Source organism: Rattus norvegicus, chromosome 2 (assembly GCF_021556685.1).
Source record: "Rattus norvegicus strain SHRSP/BbbUtx chromosome 2, alternate assembly SHRSP_T2T, whole genome shotgun sequence".
Classification (NCBI taxonomy): domain Eukaryota; kingdom Metazoa; phylum Chordata; class Mammalia; order Rodentia; family Muridae; genus Rattus; species Rattus norvegicus.
This window is the reverse complement of record NC_141535.1, coordinates 24,063,274-24,085,740: the sequence shown is the minus strand read 5'-3', so window position 1 is coordinate 24,085,740 and position 22,467 is coordinate 24,063,274. Positions and strand designations below refer to the sequence as shown.

Sequence of the window (22,467 nt, the reverse complement as noted above, 5' to 3'; positions counted from 1 at the left end):
TCTAAGTGTTGAGACAGACTCTTGCTGTCTGCGTGATTCAGACACAGGAGCATTGTCTCTAGCCTGGATTCTTGCTCCCTCTGCACTCCCAGAATGCTTGCTTGATCAGTCATTTGTGGATCTACAAACTCTTTGTGCTAAATTGGCCCTACCTCTCTCCTAAACCTGCCGGTGCTCCAGGGATCGCTGCTGAAATACTCAGCCACCTAAAGGTAGAGTGTGTGGAATCACGCTCGCCCAGATCTTTCCTTTCCTGCCTTTGAATCCCTCCCGCCTCTTTGTTCTACCCCAGTCTTCACTCTGAACAACTTCTCATCCAGTCAAGACAAGACCATTGTCTCCGCTGACAACCAACTACAATTCTGTCAGAGTTTTACTCTAGGCCTTGCGACCCTCAGCACAGGTCTTGCTTCCTCTCTCTCACACTTCCTCCCATACTCAAGAGTTCTGTAGATGGGTGTGGTGGTTCATGGTGCTGCAATCTCAGCATTCAGGATGTCCAGAAAAGAGGATTAGGAGTTTGAAGCCATCCTGGGCTATATAGTAAATACCAGGCTAGCCAGGGATACATATCAAGACCTTGTCTCAAACCAAACCAACCAATCAACATCCCAAACCCTTGTTTGCCTATCCTGGTCCCACTTCCCTTTTTTGTCTGGTTTACTCTAATTTTGGCTCTTGTATGTTTCATCCATTAGGATCATACTGGATTTTGTCACCATTCACCCATAATTCTCTGTGTAGTCTAGCTGTGGCACGTACATCAGGAATATCTGACCCCGTCACAGTGGAAGTGCTGGCAGCTTCATTTTCTTCAGCCTGTTTGGTTCCTGCTCCCTTGCCCTCTGGGCTGATACATACTGATCTCAGGAGCTCACCCTCACTGGAAAGACAGTCCTGAAATGTCCAGCCCTTTGGAGCTTTACCCCAGTCTGCGTTCTCAAGGGAAGGTATTTTGAGATCAAAAGAGGTAACAGGCTTGAGCTCACTGTTTCTACCGCTGTACACGGCGGAGCTCCAGGCTGGGCTTGGGGAGCCAGTGCAGTGTGGAGCAGTTTTCATGTGTACGATTTACATGAGAGTAGCATGGTCATAAGTGCAGCCACTGAGTAGTTTTAAGACAAAGTTGACATTTAAAACAGTCTTTGAGTGGAAGGCCGCTTTTTCTCCACTCCACAAAGCTTTGCGCACAGAGATTATTGGTGCCCCACTTATGTGACACTGATTTTAGGTCAGTGCCTTGTCAACATTATATGAAATTCCTATTTCTTTGAGGATTCTGTAATTCAGTTTGTAAGCAATGGCACTGGACTGTCTCTGTCCAGTGACATTAGGTGCCTTTAATATCATCTGGGGAGGGAATCCAAGCGCCAGTCATTTTGGCCTACAGTCATCTGGGTCCACCAATCCCTTGTTTACACTGAGACCTCAAATATGACTCTCATAAACTTTCCCCCATTCACTGAAGTTCTTAAACCTTCTTGCTGTCCTGCATCCGTTGCTGTCTCTACATCTTTACTGCTTTTCCCATCACGTCTTGGCCATTTTTCCTTTCCTGCCTAACCTGAACTTGTGACCTGTGGCCAGCAGCGTTTCTCCTATCTTGTACCCTGTCGCTGAACAGCTCAGCCAGTCTGCAACTTTCATCACAAATCCTCTCTCTGCTCTCCCCATTCTCCTGGAGCTGGGCACTCTTTTTTTTTTCTTTTTTCTTTCTTTCTTTTTTTTTTTTCCGGAGCTGAGGACCGAACCCAGGGCCTTGCACTTGCTAGGCAAGCGCTCTACCACTGAGCTAAATCCCCAACCCCAGAGCTGGACACTCTGAAGCAAGTCACAGATCACAGGGACGCCCTGCAAACCCAGGGTCTCCAGCCTTACTGGGGGTCACTCTCAATCTACCTGCTTCTCGTTAAGGGCTGTCTCGTGTCCCTTAGCAGCTTCTAATCTCAGTCCTTTCTCAGGAGCTCTCCCTCATTGTTGCCCTCACCTCTTGCGCATTGGAGTATCTTGTGACCTCCACTTCCTTAACCTGGAGACTCCTAAATACTCCCTAAGTTCTCCTAAATACTCCCTAAGTATTTTTCCTTAAATGCTTCCTTTAGCCTCAAGGGACAGACACACAGTGAGTGTCCAACCATCAATGGTGCTGGCTAGGATGTCCTGTTCTAAAAGGCCAGTGTATTGTTTCCCTGTTGCTTTCTCTGTACGGGGGTTGGGGGGGATTGGGGGGTGTCTCTTAGCCAGCCTCCTATGCTTAGTTCGAGTATGTCTTCCCTGAGACCTGTGGGCCTCCTTAATTACTGATTGGTGTCCCACTCACCACTTTGAAGATACGGCCTGCAGACTTTCCTCATTTTTAGTCTTGGCTGCACTCTGACTGTAGTGTATTATCATGCCCGCCACATATACAGTGACAACGACTGCTTTGTAAGTTCCTAGATGATTTTCTTTTCCCAGTGAGTCATTCTTGCCCTCGGCTCTGCGACTCTGACTTCACTAGGCTCTCCACACGCTGTTCCCTTAATCTCTAGATCGTTGTTGGCTCCTCTTCCTCTGTAGACACCTTAAATGTTGGCTCTGAAGACTCATTTCATCCTTGCTCCTGCTCCTGTGCTCAAAGTTCTTTGTTTCTGTGGGACCTTAGAACACTCGTGGGACATTATGCATGATTCCCAGGAGAAACGTGGATAGCTGCGTATACATAGAGTTTAGTGCGTCAAGTTTCATTGGCATCCAGAAGCCATATTAAGAATGTGGCCAGACTTGGGGGTGGTGTGTGTTTGCCTGTTACCCTTGCATTTCGAAGGCAGAGGCAAGAGGATCAGATTGCTGCAAGTTTGAGTCTAGCTTGAGCTGCATAGTGAGTTTCAGACTGGCCAGGATTACCTGGTGAAACCCTGTGTCAGAAACAAACCCCTGGCAAACCCAGAGTGTATTTCCCTACTAAGAGCCAGGCACAGTAGTATGTGACTTTAATCACAGCCTTTGGGAAACAGGCAGGATAACCATGAGCTTCAGGCCAGCTTGGTCTATATAGTGAGTTTCAGACCAGCCTGGGCTACATATAGCAAGACTGTTTCATGAAAAAAGAAATAAAAAGTGCATGCTACAAAAGCTTAATTATAGTGTAAAATGTCAAAATTTATTCTTAAAAGTTGAAAGTATGGCCAAGGCATTCATGTCCGTTGAGTGTAGGTACTTGATTGAAATTTATTGCTCATGCTTTTCACCTTGTTTGTAAAGAGAGAGTCTCATGGAGCTCCACCCCTCTGTGACTCAGAGGGTGACCTCCTGATCCTCCTGATCCTCCTTGCCTCCATCTCAGATGCTAAATGACAGGTCTACCTCCACACTCAGATCATAGTTTATTCTTGGTTAAACTGAACCTAGGACACACCTTCTAACTTTCTAGTTTTGATTGAAAGGAAGCTCTCCAGTCATTATTAGCTGTTCGGATACAGAGTCCTGGGTCTATATGCTTCCCCTCCATTGCCAGGGCCTTCAGGGACACTGCCCCCACCTTGCTCTGGAGCAGAGGACTTTTCTTCTAGAGGCACACATTTATCTGACCCTTATTGAGGCACGTACAAGATACGCAGTCACGGAAATTAGTTGTCTTCTTGTAGTTTAATGGTTTGTTTAGTTAAACTCCGTATTTAGGATACACAAATACGGTTTGTGAGCACACCCTCACCTCTGAGGAGCAGAACGCTTGATGGTTGTCACGCCGCAGAGTCAGTGAGCTGCTGCAACGCTGCGTGGGCTAGTTAATCCACAGTGTGGAGAGTAAAGGCTGGTCAGGCAGTTTCCACTGGCGGCGTTCTTGTTGTTTACCTCCCTTTCTTAGAAGAGCGTGAGTTCTTACGAGGCAGAGCGTCTGCTTCCTTCACATCTTACTTTGCTCTATGCACAGTGCCTATTTAATATACATTCAACTGGGTGCATAGGCACATGCTTATATGGGTTCAGCTAAATTTGAATAGTCCGCAGAGTGGGTTGGGAAACAGCTTGTGTAATAGACAGGTCATAGCCCTGAATCCCTTTTTATTTGTATGTGTGAACAGACTCCTTTTGAGGTTTCATCTGAGGAATGGAGATAACACACCTTCGAGTTTTGAGAGGCTTGTGTGGAGAGGTAAATGTCTCACTCTGTAGTAGTTGATCTACTACGCAATGGTTTTGATACCCACAACTAATCAGATGGAGCGTTTGTACCTCTAACTTCTGTTCATTGAGAAGCCTCAACTACATGATCTGGAAGTTTTCTTATGTGCTAAAATATTTCCGGAAGTAATATCGTATGTTTTGAACAGCTTTCTACAACAAATACATGAGTATTTCTTGGTATGTCACATTTGAGCTTGGTCTGATAGTAATTAATTAACTTTAGACCTTGGAAAGCAATTTCAAGCTTTGTAGCGGCACTTGTTGGAGAGTTGACCCTTCTGATAACCTGTGAGGGGCGGGGCTTCCATGAACCACTGGGGCTCTGCAGTGTAAGTGCTGAGGTAGAAGGCAGAAGCATTTCGAGGTGCATATTTGAAAGCATTGTCTCAGAATTAGATAAAATTAAATGTGAGGATTCTATTACAGTCAACATCACTTTTATCTTTAGAAAAACAAACAGCCAGAGTGTTTGGTCACATGAATTGTTAGTTTGTAGGGTACATGTTTAGAAAACCAGACCAGAATCCCCCTCAAACAACCAAAAATCAGTCAAAGAAAACTCCATAACTGAAAACTCTTGTTTCAAGTATAGGCTTTTAGGTTTCATGTTGCCTAAAACCGAACGAGGACAGGGTGAGACTATGTGGAGAGGAAACTCTTTCACAGATGACCCTGAGGATGGTTTCCATTCTCTTGCCCAACTCTGGGTAGCTCACGCTGGTACTAATACTGTCCGTTTGTTTCTTTGTTTTATTGTAGTTCCCATTTAACATGGAGGACGAGTTCTTTGGAGAAGAAAGCTTCCAACATTGTTGTGCAGAATTCATCAGACATTCACAACAGATAGGCGATGGCTGGGAATGGAGAACGGCCAAGGTGAGAACAGAAGATGCATTTCTTTGTTTTTTTATGTTTCGATGGTGTCTTAGGACACAGTGTAGCTAGCCTGGTACTTTCTATGTATCCCAGGCTGCCTTCAAACTCACAGGCCTTCTTCTCTGTCTTCTGGGTGGCAGGTCGTAGGTGTTGGTAACCACACCTGGCTACAACCGACACTTTTTTTTAGTGGAGGGTTATTTATTTTTGTTGTATAAAAATATCGATAATTGATAGTAAGGAATAAAAATGGGGCTGATTTAACAAAAGCCATGAATTTTAAAGCATTCGTTAAAACAGATGTCCATTTTATTATTCCATCTATATATAATCATAATTATTTGGCTAATAAAATATTATCTAGAAAAGTCCTTAGGTGACCTTCCTGAACTAATAGATAAGGTCCCATACAATATTAATTATTGCTATGTAAACAAATGTTTCTCTGGAGCTTCAGACTAGTGGTTTACATTATAAATGATCTCTCTTTGTCTCAGTTTTGAGGTAGGCACCGACATTGAGCTTTATATCTTATCAAAGATGGCATGGAACACCCTCTCTCCTGCATCTACCTCCCAAGTCCTGGAATTGCAGGGTAGTGCCCTACACCTGGCTATTCTACAATTTTCTTAGGACACTGTTTCGTCTAGAGTTCTGTGAGTCCATACCTCTTTGGAGGTCACGTATTAGATATTTACATTTTAATTCACAATAGTAGCAAAATTACAGTTTTGAAGTAGCAACAGAATAATTTTATGGCTGGGGGTCGGCATAACATGTGGAACGCTAAGTGTCCCAGAGTTAGGAAGGTTGAGAGCCGCTGTTCTAGAAAGTGATGGTAATGGTTATCCTGAAATCAGGTCAGAGCCCAACACTCACGTAGTCTCAAGGAACTCCTTAATAACATAAAGATCATACAGAATGTTTCGTCTTTTGACTCTATTCTAAAATAATGTAAAACCCTTACATACTCTTGTATTTCCATACGTACAATTGATAATGCTCTCTGTAAAAGCTTTCCGAGAGTCGCCTGAGGTCATTTTAGAGAACAGGTTTCCCCAGTCTGACATTTTGGTTGATTCATGACTGGATCAGGCTCTTGCTTCTCTGCTTCCTGGATCTGCGTCTTGAGTGCCTCTGGGAAACCTGAACGTTTGGACCTGGTTCCCACGACTTGGAACTGAGCTGGGGGGTCCTGTGCCGGCTCAGAGTGTCACTGGGCTGAAGCCATGGGTTCTTTGGGGTCATTTCCCTGAAGCAAGCTCTGACTGGTGGCTCTAGAGAGATCTGTTCTCTCCCTAGCGACTCAGCAGTGTATGAATTTGAGACAAGACTTCCTTGGTGGTGCAGTCCGCTCCCCCTGAACTGTGATTACAGGCCTGAGTCGCAGTGATAATCAGAAACCTTTCCTGGTGCCCTGTTTGGAGAGTTGACATTATTTGTAACTCTTATTAATTTTATTTGAGTAGTTTATAGTTTTTCTCTTTTACTATTATGTTTGAATTTTCATTCGTATTCTTTTCTATGAGTTATATTAAGGGATCACTATCTCTGCATGTTACTCTTACACCAGTAACTTGGCTGTGTTCTTACTGCGCTCTTTGTGATAGTCCTGTGTTGTTTCACAATGGAGTTGGGAGCATGTTGAGTGATAATCCTAACAGCTCTCTGTCTTTAGCTTGATTTAATGCTAATTGTTCTGATATTCAATATTCAAGTTCCTCCCTCCCTCGCTCGATCCCTCGCTTCCTCCCTCCTTTTCTCTTGGTGTTAGGAACTGAAGCTCTGTATATAGGTTTCTGACTCATTCTCTCTTATAAAGGTACTTTCTATTTGGCAACAATACGTTTTACAATTGTAACACATAGTAAGAAAGAGCAGTGTTCTTGGTGTTCTCAAGTACCCTTTATGCTACTTTTTGAGAATCAGGACAGTAAATCAGTGTTCCTGGAAATTCTTGGAAATTTCACAATTATGATTATTATTATTTTTTTTGGTTCTTTTTTTCGGAGCTGGGGACCGAACCCAGGGCCTTGCGCTTCCTAGGTAAGCGCTCTACCACTGAGCTAAATCCCCAGCCCCATGATTATTTTTAAAATACATTTCTAACCATTTTCACACTCTGTAGTTTGGATAGCCGCAATTCATGTTTAAAGACTAAACTATACTAAATTTCATGGTACTTTCAAAGAACTAGGACTTTCAGGAATATTCCAATCATGAAAAACATAATTTAAGGTAACAATCCCCCCATGGCCCCTTTTGGCTTAAAACCTCCAGGGAGCCATGCAGGACGTTTTTCTTTGCCCTTCGCTCTTTTTATTTTGTTGTGTTTTCTTGAGACAGAGACTTACATAGTCCTGGTTGGCTTTCAATTCATCATGTAACTGAGGCTGGCCTTGAACTTCTGATCCCTCAGACTCTGCCTCTGAAGTGCCGGGCTCAGAGGCAGGTTCCACTGTATCCAAATCTGCCTGTCCCCTTCTCTATGTCAGCTGGCAGCAAGGTGATAGAGACCTACTAGAGTAGGGTTGGGGTCTATGTGCTATTATTGTGTGTGAAGTGAGGTAGTGCTAGGGTTCAGTGAAGCCTTCATGAGGGGAGCCATTTCTGCCAGAAGTTCTTTACTGTAATTGTGAACTGTGGTCTGAAGAATCCTGTTTTTAAAATTTGACTTTGTTACTGGTCAGTCTCTGGGACAGCATAATTAAGTCCAGTTTCATGTTTAGTGTCCTTCTGGCTGCTGAGTTAGGAAAGGTCCCTACCCTTTAGAGTGAGAGTTATACCTTGAATTAAGGGCCTTTCCCCATAGTGGGATCAGCCCCTAGATATCACAACAAAACACCAACACCAGAGAAAATCCAGAGAGCCTGAAGATAGTGCCTTTAAATACAAATGTCTGTGGAGACCTGGTTGTTGATGTCCTGGGACACACCCTCAGGGATTAAGCAATGGGGAAACCAGGCTGATGGTAAGTGGCTGTCCAGGTTGTCCGAATGTTGAGATCTTTTGATATTTTGAGAAAAGTAGAAACTCCTGATTTAGGAGAAGTTTCTGAGTTGTTAAGTGTTGGTAGCTGGTTAAAAATCATGATCGGAAACACTGTGGAAATCAAACCAGACCTTAGTGGGGAGTGCTGGGTGGTCTGTGGGTAGGCAGCACAGGAGTTCTGGGTTTAATGTCGGTCTGTATTACTTGACTGGTTTCTCAGCCAGCCCTGCCTGACCATCCCTGGGGCTGATCTGAGCTATGAGGGACCCTATGCTGCCTCTACACTGGTTCAGGGCTGCTTAGCTTCTTACGTGATTCATTTTAATTGCCTCTGGGCTCCCCCATAACTTGTTTGTCCTACTTAACCATAGTTAACCATTTACAAAGTATCTTTGGTTTGATACTATTTCCTGCATGATTTTTTCCTTGTATTCAGTTGGAACTCCATTTTATCAGACAGTAACATAGAAGCTGCTTAACACTGTGGCTCCCCCAACTACTTCTACAATTTCACTGTCTATTCTACATCTCACTTCCTTCAATTCTCTCTCTAAATGCCCAGAAGCAGAGAAAGGACCATTCTGAAGAATACATAATTTTTTGTCAGTGCTAGGAAACAAAGTATCAGAAAAGGATTCTAAATCTCAGTGGATTTCCAGGGTCAGTGGGAGATCCTACCTCAAAAAAAGGGGGATGGGTTGGATAGCAATAGAGTAATCTACTCTATATGCATAGACAGCATTCATGTGCTTGCATGTATGTACACAAAGGAGCAGAGGATAGGGGACATGAAGTGCTCCGAGTTTAGACATTGTACACTCAGATCCAATTAGGGATTCATTTCTCTCTGAGTTTTAAATTGTTTTGACGTAATAATATTAAGCTAACAAACTTTAAAGCCCTTACCACTTAGTGTTCGACCATTGTTTTAACTTGATCTTCACGGCCATGTTTATAATGTTCACTCTTACTTTAGCTTTGGCTGCTTTCAGAGTTAGGTCCTTTTATGCTTTAAGAAAAACAATAGAAGTCACTCTGGGCCATCGCTGTTCTCCTCGTACCGCATGGTTAATGGCGTTTATTATGGTGAATCATAAAACATGTCCACAGCATCTTCACTCGGGGTACTGTGGTCTGATTGTAGTCCATAGAGCCAAGCTTTCTCTGGACAGAGAGCTACGAATCTCAGCTCTGTTTTCGTGCATGCATGAAACCTTAGCTATGTATTTAGACTTTTAATATCACAGTGGGCTGGAGATGTAGCTTAGGGAAGTCACACCTGTCTACCACACGCAAGGCCTCTACACTGTGTGTGTGTGTGTGTGTGTGTGTGTGTGTGTGTGTGTGTGTGTGTGCGTGCGCCACAGGTTGATGTGTTAATCACACTGAACAGAGTTTTTATCAGAATTTTTGAGATCCAGTCTCTCCTTAGTCATAGAGTTCACTAAATTTTTGATTTTATCAGCGATGGTGAGATTCTGGGTTGGGTGTTTCCTGTTTCTTGGCCCTGTTATCATTGTAATGGAGGCTCACACAGATCCCAAAATAGCCAGACACTTTTATTTAAAGTATAGGTAAGAAAGTAGTATAGGTAAGAAAGAAATATGAGTGGGGTTCCTCAAGAGCTGCAGTCATCGCTTGGAGCTTTGTCCAGTGGCATTCAACAGGAGTGTGGTTGCCGAGGGATAGTTTGGGTGGTTCTCCATTTTGATTGTAAACCTTTGCTCCCTGAGTGTCTCTTCCCACAATACACTGAGGTTTAATCATATGCACGCCCAATTATGCATACACAGGAGATGGTAAATAAGAGGGTTTCCCTAAAGGGTCACTGAGGGGGTACAGTCTTCCTCAATGAGCGTGCACCCAGACCTATTCTAGGCCAGTTCAGTCCCTGACATCTATACCCAGACATATTTGAGTCATGATTGGCGAGAAACTGTGTATGACTGATGGGTCTTACGAGGAACAGAAACCTCTTGCATCCTGAAAGTGAGGTATGCTTGCAGCACAGGGCAGATGAGGGCACTGGGTTGCTAACATACTATTGGATAGATACATTGTTTGGAGGGGCATGTGTGTGCGTGCATGCGTGTGTGTACGTGTGTGTACATGCGCGCTAAGCAAGCCCCAGGGAGGTTTCTGTTGCTGCCTCCCCAGGGACAGGATTCCAGGCATAAGTTGCTGCTCCCAAGTGTTTAATGGGGGTTTTGGGGACCTGAACTTTTTTTTTAATTGATATCCATAAATCTGTTTCTCACAGCATATTGCTAAAGTAACCTCTCACACATTTGAAAGTTTCTTTCTCTTTCTGTAGTGTGGAAACAGGGCATTCACACATTGCGAACAAATTCTCCCACTTCTTGAGATTAGACTCTGTATCGTTAACACTAGCTAATTTTTCTGTTAATCTTTGTTGTGTTTTTCAGGCAGAATTTCATGTAATCCAGGATGGCCTCAAACTTGCTTTGTAACGGAGCATGGCCTAGAACTCCTGGTCCTCTGTCTCCACATCTAAAGTGCTGGGATTACAGGCACGTGCTACTATGCCTGGCTTTGTATGCTATTCTTAAAGAAGAGTTAGAGAGCTTTCCCCGGAATTAATGTCTGACTCCTCAGTTAAACCTGCTTGATATTTTAAAAGACATAACAACACATTAGAAATACTTTTATTATTTCCAGTATTACTTCAGAACTAGTTATCACAAAGGTTGTTCCTTAATTCATATAAAGTAAAAAAAATGGCTAGGTCTGGTGTTCTGTCAGTATTTGGGAGGTAACGGTAGATAAATTGCTCTGAGTTCAAGGTTAGCCTGGGTTATATAGTGAGATCCAGGACAGCTAGGGTTGTAGAGTGATTCTGTGTCTCTACACAACAATGATGGCAAAAACAAAAAACAAAAAACAAAAAAAAACAAAAAAAACAAAAAAAACAAAACAAACAAACAAAAAAAAAAACCAAGCCAAAACAAAAAACGTCTTCCTTCAAAAAATAACCGAGTAAAAAACTTAAATTTAACTGACTGTAACTTAAGCTGCTCGACAGCCCATCTCTCACAGTTATCTTTGTCTCTGAGTAACACACATTGCCTTTGTTCAGATCCTTCGCCATTTACTATCTATGTCCCAGTTCATAATTCCAGGTGGATCGTAAAGTGTCTCCATGCTTTATCTGTCGGTATGATCTGTGTACAAAGCCCACCGCCGTCCTCCTGTCACTCCTGCCGCCCTGCTGAGGTCATACCTCATTTATTTGCACAGCTATCTTTATTTTTAATGTCTTATTATGAAAAAAATCCCAGCTACAACACTAGAGAGAATCGTATAATGAATTTCCTTGTACCTATCACCTGGCTCCCACAATTATCAACTCACAGCCAGAAACGCAGTGTTTCAAAGGATCTGGGTTATATATGAAATGACGTAATATATCTCAACTTAATTAACTTGGCTTTGTGTTTCCCTGTGTCTTCAAATGATAGGTGTTTCAAGCCAACCCTGAAAATTTATTTATTGTCATATATTAAAGGAAATGAAAGCACTTCAACAGAGAGTCCCAAAGGAAAAAAAAAACTGCTATTTTTATAAATTTTATTTTATTTTAAAAACTGTGTCAAAATACACATAATACGAGGCTTACTATTTTAATATTTCCATGCATTGTTCATCAGCGTTGAGTTTGAGAGCTGAAGGTCACACTGCTCTCCCTAACCATCCGCTCATCTGTCCCTTTGCGTCCGATTGTTATGGGTGTCTTATGTGCCATGGTGGAATCAAAGAGTATTTCTCTGCTAGTGACTGGCTCCTTTCATTTTGTGTAATGTCTTCAAGGTTAATCTTTTATTTCTATGAATTTTTGATCAAGACTTTTATGAAAAAAGGGGTAGAAACAGAACTTGGAGCAGATCTCTGTTATGCCATAGCATCTTGAATATTTAGGGTTTTTAAAAAAGATATTGCAATTCTTTTGTTTGTGAAGCGCATTATTAAAGAGAATTAGAAATGTTTTCCATGGGACTTGAGAAATGGCTCTGGTGGACTTGATATTCTTCCACAAGCTCAGAGTCCGATCCCCTGCACCCAGGTCAGGGAGTTCACAACTGCCTGCAATTCCTGCTCCAGGGCCTCTGACGCCCTCTTCTGGACTCTGTGGGTGCTCAAAACTACTCCATCCATACACATAATTAAGAATCAAATAAATCTCTAAAATAAAAATATTTTCCATGTGCACATATCCCATTTGCTGATATATGAACCTGATTGATACATAAACCTCAAATTATAAAGAAGACGGTTTTCTTGTTATGTGTAGTTTGCCTATTTCCTAGTTTCTTTTGAATTGGAGCTTTGCTGTGTTGCCCATGCTGATCTCCAACCTACGGGCTGTCTTCTGTCTCAGTTCCTAAACAGTTTTGATTACAAGTCCAGACCTGCACAGAGTAACCCATTCAAAGTTATATTCTTTATACATCAACCTCTCGGAAGTAATTCTTTTCATTTCAAAAATGAAATAGTAACTAAAATGTCAGCGTCTGTATGTATGAGTTACTTCTCTTTTGCTGTGACAAAAAGCCATGTCCAAAAGCAGTTTGTCTTACAGTTCTACCAGGATGGTCTATAGTGGCGGAGAAAGCAGGACTTTGTAGCAGGAGCAGGAAGCTGGTTGATCACATTGCCACCATCACACAGGAAGTAGAGAGCAAGCAAGAAGGATGGCGAGGCTTTAAACCCTTAAAACCTGACCCCCAGGAACACTCAAGACTCTGCCAGCTGTAAGTTTCATAACCTCCCCAGATAGCTCCTATGATGAGGATTAAGTGTTTAAATACATGAACTCAAAGGGACATTTTTCTCAGTCAGACCACCATACTATGTATACAGCATGCAAAGAAAAATGGAAACGTAGTGACAATTTAAAGCCTACTGAAAGATACTTCCCAGGGATTTTAAACAACAATGCTGTCTTATCTGAGTAACAGATTAAATCCATGTATTGGCTGGCTGTAGTGATCTAGGCGACACTTCTGAGGCTGAGACCAGAGGACCTGTCACACTGCCCACAACTTAGAGGGCAGCCTAGGCTACACCGTGAGATCTTGTCTCAAAGACCACACCAAAATAATTAACCAAAAAAAGCATGTGTTAGTTTGCGATACTTAATTTCTATTCTTCTAGTTTGTTTTATAGATTTATGTATCCTTTTACTAATAATCCTCCTTTCTGGGGATTGTGAGCATAGATATATTTGTTTAATCATTCACTGTTAGTTAATGAAATATTTCTGACTCAAAATGTCACTGATAATGGTTAAGTATATTGCACTTATATCTCTCGAGACTAGACTGGATTTTTTAAAAACAATTATCTTTGGAGATTAGGAGAAAAATGTACTCGGGGATGCATGCTCTGGTTGGTGATAAATTTGGAATCCTAGTCAGTTGTACTAGATTTTGTATTTATGATTTATCGAGGGTTGGGATATCGTTTGTTCCCTAAGCATATACAAGCCTTCAGTAGTTATTTCGAGTACTGCTTGGATCGCTTGTGAATTCCGTACTTCCCAACACCGTGATCACCAAGACTTTTGAGAAGTGAAAGCTATAATACTTTGGGAACTGATAATTTAGATAATGGTAGTAATTACACCAGTTTCACAAATAAGAGCTCACACTTAGTTGTAGTGGTGATCTAAGTTACAGTGTGCATTTCAAAAGTTCTGAAGGAAGGTTGTCTCATAGTGGGTTTGGCAAGGCTAGGGATTGTGGTGTATTAAACAAAGCCAAAGACTTGATATTTCATATATATATATATATATACACACACATATGTACATATATGTATTTATGTATACATATGCATATATATGTATGTTGTCTATATAATATATATACATATGTACATATATGTATAAATATTCATAGGCCAATTTACTAATTTATAATAAGATTATTAGATGAACTAACTATACTACTCTTCTCTGTATGGTAGTTTGCTTTTGTTAGTGGTCATGAGGCTAGTGTTGTGTGTTAGAAGTTTTCCTTCAGAGACTCGATACACATACCTATTCATCCTAGACAGGGATCCCATGATAGAGCAAAGTACAGATACCATCAAAATCTAAGTTGGTGAACCGATGAGTTTTATTGGAGTTACTAATAGGAGCAGAAATAACTCAAAGACAGCTTCATTGCCAACACCCATCCAGTATGGTAACACAAAAGCTAGGAAATGTGGATCACACTGTAGAGCATTTCTGCAGCTCAACAGGGTGGAGAGTGTCTTTTCCAGGTGCCTCAGTTCCAACCCTTTTACAGTAGCTCAGCTGGTTTCTGCTTCTTCCAGGCAGCTGTTCTGGTCACCTTGCAGTTCAGCTTCATTTCTTCTGAGGAGTACTCTACTAGTTTATTGCTTACTCTGGCAAGGTGGGGCCTAGCAAATCTAGTCAGTTTCAGGGACTTCCTGAAGCTATTTTGAGTTGTTTGCTTTCCTGCAGGAGCTTTCTGCAGGATAGGATGCTTTAATCTAGGAGGAAATTGTTACACAACAGCTGCAGAGCTAGCTCAGCTGGGAAAGAGTTTGCCCTGTTTTATAGGTGACCAAATCTCAACTGTCCGGAACACAAATGAGTACAAATTCTCAGACATAGTTGGATGAATAAATATTTAATGGCACGATATCTCTTGTTTTATAATAAGGATTTATAATATGGATGAGGACACCTGGTTTAAAATGTGTAAAGTTAAAGCTTCCTCCCTACCTTTTGGGGACAGTATCCTGTTGTGTACTCCAGGCTGGTCTCACCTGCCTTCTTTCTCCTTCAGTGTCATGAGCGTGGGGCTCACAGGCAGGCACTGCTGTGTGCTGCAAGGATCCCTGCAAGGGATTCTGTGGAGAGTCAGTGGATCTGCTGTGGACTGGAGAGCACATTCAGCACTCAGGCAGGTTCCAAGACTGCCCTGCCATCTTGTTTTTCCCGTGTCCCTTTCCTGCTACCCAGGGTATGTAGCGAACTTGAGCCCCCTTGCGTGTGAGTGTAAGGGAGACAGAGTGCTCTCTTGTTCCTTAGGTCTACTGTGTTACGTTGCCGCAGCCATGACTTGTCTTAACTGGGAGGGTTAGCTCAGGCTAGTGTCTCAGGTAGCTGCTTTGAGTATGGGAGGGCTAGCTCAGGGTAGTATCTCAGATAGCTGCCTTGAGTATTGCTGGTACCTCCGATTCAGCCCAGCTGAGCACCTTGACTGTGAGGTCGCTGTTGACATCACCCGAGGACACTGAGCACCTGAGATCAGGGCGTCCTGGAGACGACTCTGGATCGTTTTCATGACGTGGTGCAGTGCTTCTCAGCACAGCATGTGCCCCGGGGGGATGTCGGTCCTCAGACGGTGGTTGTACCTGTTCTGTCCCTTGTCATTTCCGTTCCTGGGCCTTTTAGGAGAGACTTTGAGGTTCTACCTCCCAAAGCTACATGGTACTGTTATTTGCGTTTATTCTTTTTTTAAATAATGAAATTAAACTTTTATAAGTAAATTAATACCAAGCCTGGAGGCAGGCAAGCTCTTGGGCAGTTGAGGCAAGAGGATTGTGATGCATTCGAGTCCAGACTGGGCTATGCGGTGAGACCCTGTATTAAAAAACAGCAGGCAAGGCTGGGTAGTAGTGGCAGCATGCACTTTTAATCCCAGCACTCAGGAGGACGAGGCAGGCAGAACTCTGAGTTCAAGGCCAGCCTGGTCTATAGCATGAATTCTAGGACACAAAGAAACCCTGTTTTGAAAAACCAAGGAGGAAGGGGAAAAAAAGGCTTTTCAGAGTTGGAAATATAGAACAGCGTTAGAATGCTTGTCTGGCCTTCGTGGGACCCCAGCAATGCAAAATAATCAACTAATTCTTGTCTCAGACTCAATCTGTAAATGTAATTATTTGGAGGGTTTCTATGTGTCTCCACCCCCACCCTTATTCCCAAATAACTGCTGGGCATCTACACCAATTCTAGCTCCTGGATAAAGACACAGACACCTGGTATATTCATTAACAAGCTGCAAACCTAAGCTGGGCAGGTTCTGAGCTGTTCTAACCCGACTAGGCTGCTAATACCCAGACAAAGGCCCGTTACTTGCCATCTGGTCTTGCCCTGGCTTGCTCTGGTCCATGTGTGTCCTCATGGCTGCCCTCTCATCGTGACCTTGTGGCGAATCCTCCTGGTCCCTCACATGGCCTCACTCTCCTCAAACTCCTCTAGGTTCTTCCCTCCTGCGTTTATTCTTAAATCCTGTTTATCTGAACACGTTTTCACATGTTGATTGACACATTTTGTGATTTGTGTGGATGAGTCTTTTGAAAGTAATCACTGTAGGATTTTCTAAGATTAAACTTGGACATTGTCTGCACAGAGGCCGGAATCCCGACTCCTCAGCTGTGGCTAACATGCTGCCTTCCTCACAGTTGCCACATCACTGGCCCTGGTGATTGTACCCTGCCCATTTCCCCACAGGGCTCCCTGGCATCAGGGTCTGTCAACCAAGAAGTTCCTACTTCTGTGGGTAGATCCCATTGTATTCCATTTCATTGTATGTTGTTTGAACCGAATGTTTAAAAGCCTGTTCATTTTTATAAGGGCTTATTAAGTAATAAAACTCCTTTTTACTGTAATGAACCATCAGGTTACTGTTACTGTGTACCATCATGACCTCTAGGCTGCTAAATTTATTTGGGAAACGTTTGGCATTTTAGCAGCACTGGACGAGCTGGGTCATCTCTCCCTTCTCTTGGTGTCCCTAGTCTTTCAGTTCACTTCCAGTGCATACTATACTCCCTTTCAGTGTCCTGTGCTGTCTGCCTCTTGTCCACAGTCTCATAACCCTAGTGTGTGGGCTCAGGCCTTGACCTTTTCTCATTACCCTAGAGACTGCCTGGTCGGTCCCCATCTGCTCCCCTTCCCTTAAGGGCATGACTGATCTCCATCCTGGGTGTGATGCATGTTCACCCTCAATCCCGAGGGTGAGGGAGAGTGTGAAAAGAAACAGACTTCGAGGGAGGTGAGGGAGGCAGGCTTCATTGAGCAGCTAATTTAACTGGGGAGAACAAAGGCTATTTAAACGTTTGGGGCACGAGTAGGGGATATGGAGTGGGTTGGTGGGCAGGCCTATCCCTGCCCATCTCAGGACTCTTCTTGGGTTTGGACATGTTTCAACCCCACTCTCGCTGCAGACTTGCCCCCCTGGCCTTACATCACCTCTTCTAAGTTCTGGTGCCACCAAACATGAACCTACTTCTCTCCTGAATTACAGATGGGTGGGCCAACTTTGTATTTGTTTTGGGGTTCAGGAAATTACTACTCCAAACCCCAAAGTCTGGGACAGAAGGAACAGTGCATCCTCTCCACTCCAAGTCTGACACTCGCTGCCCTCTGTTTTCATACCGAAGTGCAGGTTAGCAGATATAACTGACGTGCAGATCACTTTAGCCAATCTTCAGTTTCTGTTTTGATGTTTTAGATTCCAAAGTGAACAAGCTGCTTGAACTCCTTTTCTCTAAATTCGATCATCTGTTTTCAGTTTAGGCCTACCCCATCTTTCTTGTTTCTGCACTGCAGTTACCCTTCATATCCTTTGGTCTCTCAGATCTCACGTGTGGTTCACCAGGAAATCCTGTTATAGTCGGAATCCGATTTCTCACCACCCCTCCTCCTGCGTCCTAAACTGTTGTCAGTTCTTGCTAGGATTTTCTACATAATGAGCTGCTTTCTTCTTCTCCTATCTCCCTGCAGCAGAATTCTTTACATTCTTTAAGATGTCATGTAGCATTATTTTTCAACCATGCAATAACTAAAAGCCAAAGTGTTCTGATGATCTATAAATCCTGTGATGTTCTCCTTCCTACCTTTCTTACGTTCCTGAAGTCACTCTGTAGGCTTTTGTGTTATAACCATCCAGGCACGTTGGCCTTTTAAAAGGCTGCTTCTCAAATATGCCAGACGTCACTCCCAGGCCTTTCATTTTGTTGCTCAAATGTCACTTAAAATAAAAAAAAGGGGGGTTGGGGATTTAGCTCAGTGGTAGAGCGCTTGCCTAGGAAGCGCAAGGCCCTGGGTTCGATCCCCAGCTCTGAAAAAAAGAACCAAAAATAAATAAATAAATAAATAAATAGATAGATAGATAGATAGATAGATAGATAGATAGATAGATAGATAGATAGATTGAGTCTTACTGTATAATCCATGATGGCCCAAAAGTTGCTATGAAGTTCAAGTAACCTCTGGGTTAGACTTACAAGTGCTGGGCGACACGGGCCTCTGTGTTAGCGCGTGACCTCAGGGGAGCTGTCCTTTCTACACATCAACCTTTGAACCACCCGGCATCTGTGCGGCAGCCTCACTGCTGGACACCCTGGTTCCTTTGTCTTCTGCCTTTCCCATTTTGCTTAGTCATATTCACTTTCTGGTCTGTTCCCGAATTTACCCATGTTTATTTCTTCTGTCCTTCCTCCCCATTCAGTCCAGATCTTTGTATGTTCACTTTCTGGTCTGTTCTAGAATTTGCTTGTGTTTATTTCTGCCGTTCTTCTTCCCCTGTTCAGTCTGGGTCTTCATATTCTTTGCTCATGCGCCTCAAAAAACTAGAATATCACAATCTGGAAAGAAGGTGTGCAAGTAAGTGTTAGTTCAAATAAATGACTGCTGTCTTAGGGTCTTACTGCTGTGAGCAGACACCATGACCAGTGTAAGTCTTATAAAGGACAACATTTAATTGGGGCTGGCTCACAGGTTCAGAGGTTCAGTCCATTATCATCAAGGCAGGAGCATGGCAGCGTTGTAGCACCCAGGCAGGCATGGTATAGGAAGAACTGAGTTCTACATCTTCACCTAAAGGAAGCCAGGAACAGACTGAGCATCCCCAGGCAGCTAGGAGGAGGGTCTCCAAGCCCACCCCACAGTGACACACTTCCTCCAACAAGGCCACACCTAATAGTGCCACTCCCTGGGCCAAGCATATGCAAACCATCACATCCCATTCCCTGGCCTGCCAAAGGCTTGTTTAAATACTTGAGACTGTGGATACCTAAACTTAGCATAATAAAAAAGTATATTTAGTTCAACTTCCAAAGTCCCTGTAGTCTATAGTGTATCAACAAGGTTAAAAATCCAAAGTTCAAAGTCTCTTCCAAGATCCATCCAGTCACTTAACTGTAATCCTGGAATTAAGACCGGCAGCCAGCTGGGCAAACTTCACACTCTGCCGTCTCCACGTCTGATGTCAAAGTGGTCTTCAGACCTTCAACTCCTTTTTCATCCTTGTTGACTACATCAAATTTCTTTCTCCTGAGCTGGTTCCACTCCCTGTTAGCAGCTTTCCTCAGCAGATAGCCTGTGGCCCTGGCGTCTTTAACATCTTTGGGTCTCCAAGGCAGCTTCAATGTTACAGCTTGTTTCAATGTCTGGGATCCACACATGATCCTCCAAAGGGCTGGCCTCACTTCTCCAGCCCTGTCCTCCATAGCAGTTTAACTTCAGGTTGATCCACACTACAATGTCACTGTTGTTCTTGGTGATCATCCCATGGTACTGGCGTCTCCAGTACACTGGGGTCTTCCACTGCAGCTAGGCTTCACCAATAGCCTCTCCTAGGCTCTCTTCATGGTGCCAAGCCTCCACTCCTTTGCATGACCCCTTCAGTCCTGGGCCAACTGAGGATGCACCTTCACCAATGGCCTTCCGTGGCCTCTCACAGTGTCCAGCCTCAGCTGCTCTTCATGACCCCTTCATGGCTTCAGAACCAATACCACCTGAGTGACGCTTACACATTACCAAGTCCAGCCACAGCATGAGGTACAACCTTGGCATCTCTGGAACACGGCTTCTTTGTACTCTCAGAAAACACTTCCCTGAAGATTTCACCTCAGTGATGCTGATCTCTTTCTTAGCACCAGCTAACCAACATCAGTTGTCTCCTTCTCCTCTTAAATATAAAGCCAGAGTGACATGGCCAAAGCTGCTGAGTTCTGCTGCTTGCAGGAGCTGGAACATGGCCCCCTTGTTCTATTACATTATCACTAGCTTCCTCTTTTCTAACTCCTTCACTGCCTCAACTTGACTGTCCTGGATCTTGCTCTGTTAGATTGACCTTGAATTTAGAGATCTGTAAGCCTGACTCCTAGGATTAAAGGTGTATACTAAGTTGCCTGGAGCTAATTTAGCTGGATGGGCTCTTTCCCCAAGGCCATTATTCCCTTAATTCCTTTTAATATCCTTGAACACAGGATTCAGCTCCATTTCACTTCCGGGTGCCCCTTTAATACTTGAACCATTTATTTTGTATTTTTCCTTTCTCAACTTCCCTTTTTCCATTAAAATGATCTTCATGAGACTTAACCAGAGAACAAAGTCTATGATGGGCGTTTCTGAGACTTTCTCGGTTGATGTAATTAGTCTGAGTCTTTTCACCTTAGCCTCAGGCAGACTCTTCAGATAAGGGCAAAAAGTAACACGTTCCTCAAAATACCACAAAAGCAGTCTTTACAACACACACTGAAATTCTTCTCTAAAACCTCTTGGGCTAGGCCTGAACAATTCAGATCACTCTCAGTAAGAAAGACTTCTGCATTCCTACTAAGATAGCCCATTAAGCTTTATTTAAAGCATTCCACTGCTTTCCAAATCCACATTCTTCCAAACAAAAGCATGGTCAGGACTATCACAGCAATATCCCAGTCCCTGGTACCAACTTCTATCTTAGTTAGGGTTTTATTGCTGTGAACAGACACCATGACCAATGTAAGTTTTATAAAGGACAACATTTAATTGGGGCTGGCTTGCAGGTTCAGTCCATTATCATCAAGGCAGGAGCAGGGCAGCATCCAGGCAGGGATGGTGCAGGAGGAGCTGAGTTCTACATCTTCACCCAAAGGAAGCCAGGAACCAACTGAGCATCCTAGGAGGAGCTAGGAGGAGGGTCTCCAAGCCCACCCCGCAGTGACACATTTCATCCAACAAGGCCACACCTGCTAATACTGCCACTCCCTGGGCCAAGCATACGCAAACCATCACAACTGCATACCTGCTTTTTGAATGCTTTTATCTTTTATTCGAAGATATTAGTCTGTCTAATAGGTTATCGTTATAGAAATTTCAGTGTTTCTAAAGAATTCTATTAGATAAGAACTTTGTTTGAACTTGTAAAAGAAACTGAGAGAATGCCAATGTTACTTTTCATTAATTGGTGAATTGGAATCTATGAAAATGCCCTTACATTAACACAAAAAGTCACTCAGATAATCTCTTTAAGACAGTCGTTTTAATTAAACTGGTATTTCTGTTGGAATGGAATTTTCCTATAGTAGTATGTAGCATGACAGAACATGATGTATGCTTTAGATTTAAAAGTGACCATGTGACTATGTGCTGTTTGGTTCACTTAGATTTAAAAATAACCACGTGACCATTTGCTGAGAGGGGCATTTTTACCTTCCAGAATTGAATCGAAGCCCTAAGCTGAGGCAAAGGTTCCCCAAGTAACTGTTTTTCTATGTTTGGATGACTGTGAATAATGTACTAGCCATCGAGGACAGAAGCCCACGTCCGCAATTACTCAAGGAACTATTCCACAAGAATCAGAAGCCCCAGCCCTGCCCATGTATGAGCACAGGTCTCAGTAGAAGGGTGTGCAGTGAACTTAATCAAAGACTTCTCTCTCCTCCACAAACAGTCCAGTTGTCAGAGAGCCACCGTGGAGAGTAGGGGTGCAGAGAGTGAGGGGAGGAAGACTCATTTCATTGTTTCTGTGGGGCATTTGCTAAGGGAGGGATTTGCTGAGCGGTTCTTGGAGGCTTTGACAAGGATTGAGGTGGGTACAGCGCTAGGGCTGAGCCTGAGGAAAAGTGGATCTGTCCGATCTGTTTAACATGGTCACTTCAGAGAGGATCTGGGCCTAATTTGTTTTCTCTTGTTCTAGTGAGTAAGGCTAGCCGGTTAAGGAACCCTAGCCGGAGGTGGGAAACGCCTAGATCAGGGAAGCTTGCCAGGGGTTGATCTTGCAGGAACCTCTGAGGAAACTCATGTCACCTTAGAAGAAAGCTAGCGGCTTGTCCAGGTGGATTCATTGCTTTGTTTGGCACACAGCTTCTTAAAATCTGATTGCTTCTGATACCCTTTTACCTAAGACTCTGGCATGTGACCATGAGGATATAGGCAAATCCAATGGGTGTACAACTGAAACATTTCCTCATAAGTCATCATGAATTTTATATATGCATTATATTGTGTATAATGAATTCAAAGCAATGCTTTGATATATGTACGTACATGATATATAGTATATATGTGTGTATATATAATATATAATTTTGCAATTTATTTATGTATATACTCTGTCATCTATCAATTAATAAGCTATCATCTATCTGCCATCCGTCTATCAATTTATCGTGACACAAGGTCTCATA

The 22,467-nt window shown here is 43.1% G+C and overlaps 1 protein-coding gene across 13 annotated transcripts in view; it reads left to right on the top strand.

Moving 5' to 3' along the window:
• Positions 1-22,467, top strand: part of Atg10 (autophagy related 10) — a 290,792-nt gene that overhangs the window by 11,793 nt on the left and 256,532 nt on the right. For 4 of the 13 annotated variants that reach the window (NM_001429163.1, XM_087634266.1, XM_087634277.1 and 1 more), the window contains 2 exon segments: positions 699-970; positions 4,927-5,043. In NM_001429163.1, the coding sequence (NP_001416092.1) occupies positions 4,939-5,043 (105 nt within the window). In that variant the 5' untranslated portion in view covers positions 699-970; positions 4,927-4,938. 13 annotated transcript variants of the gene reach the window in all.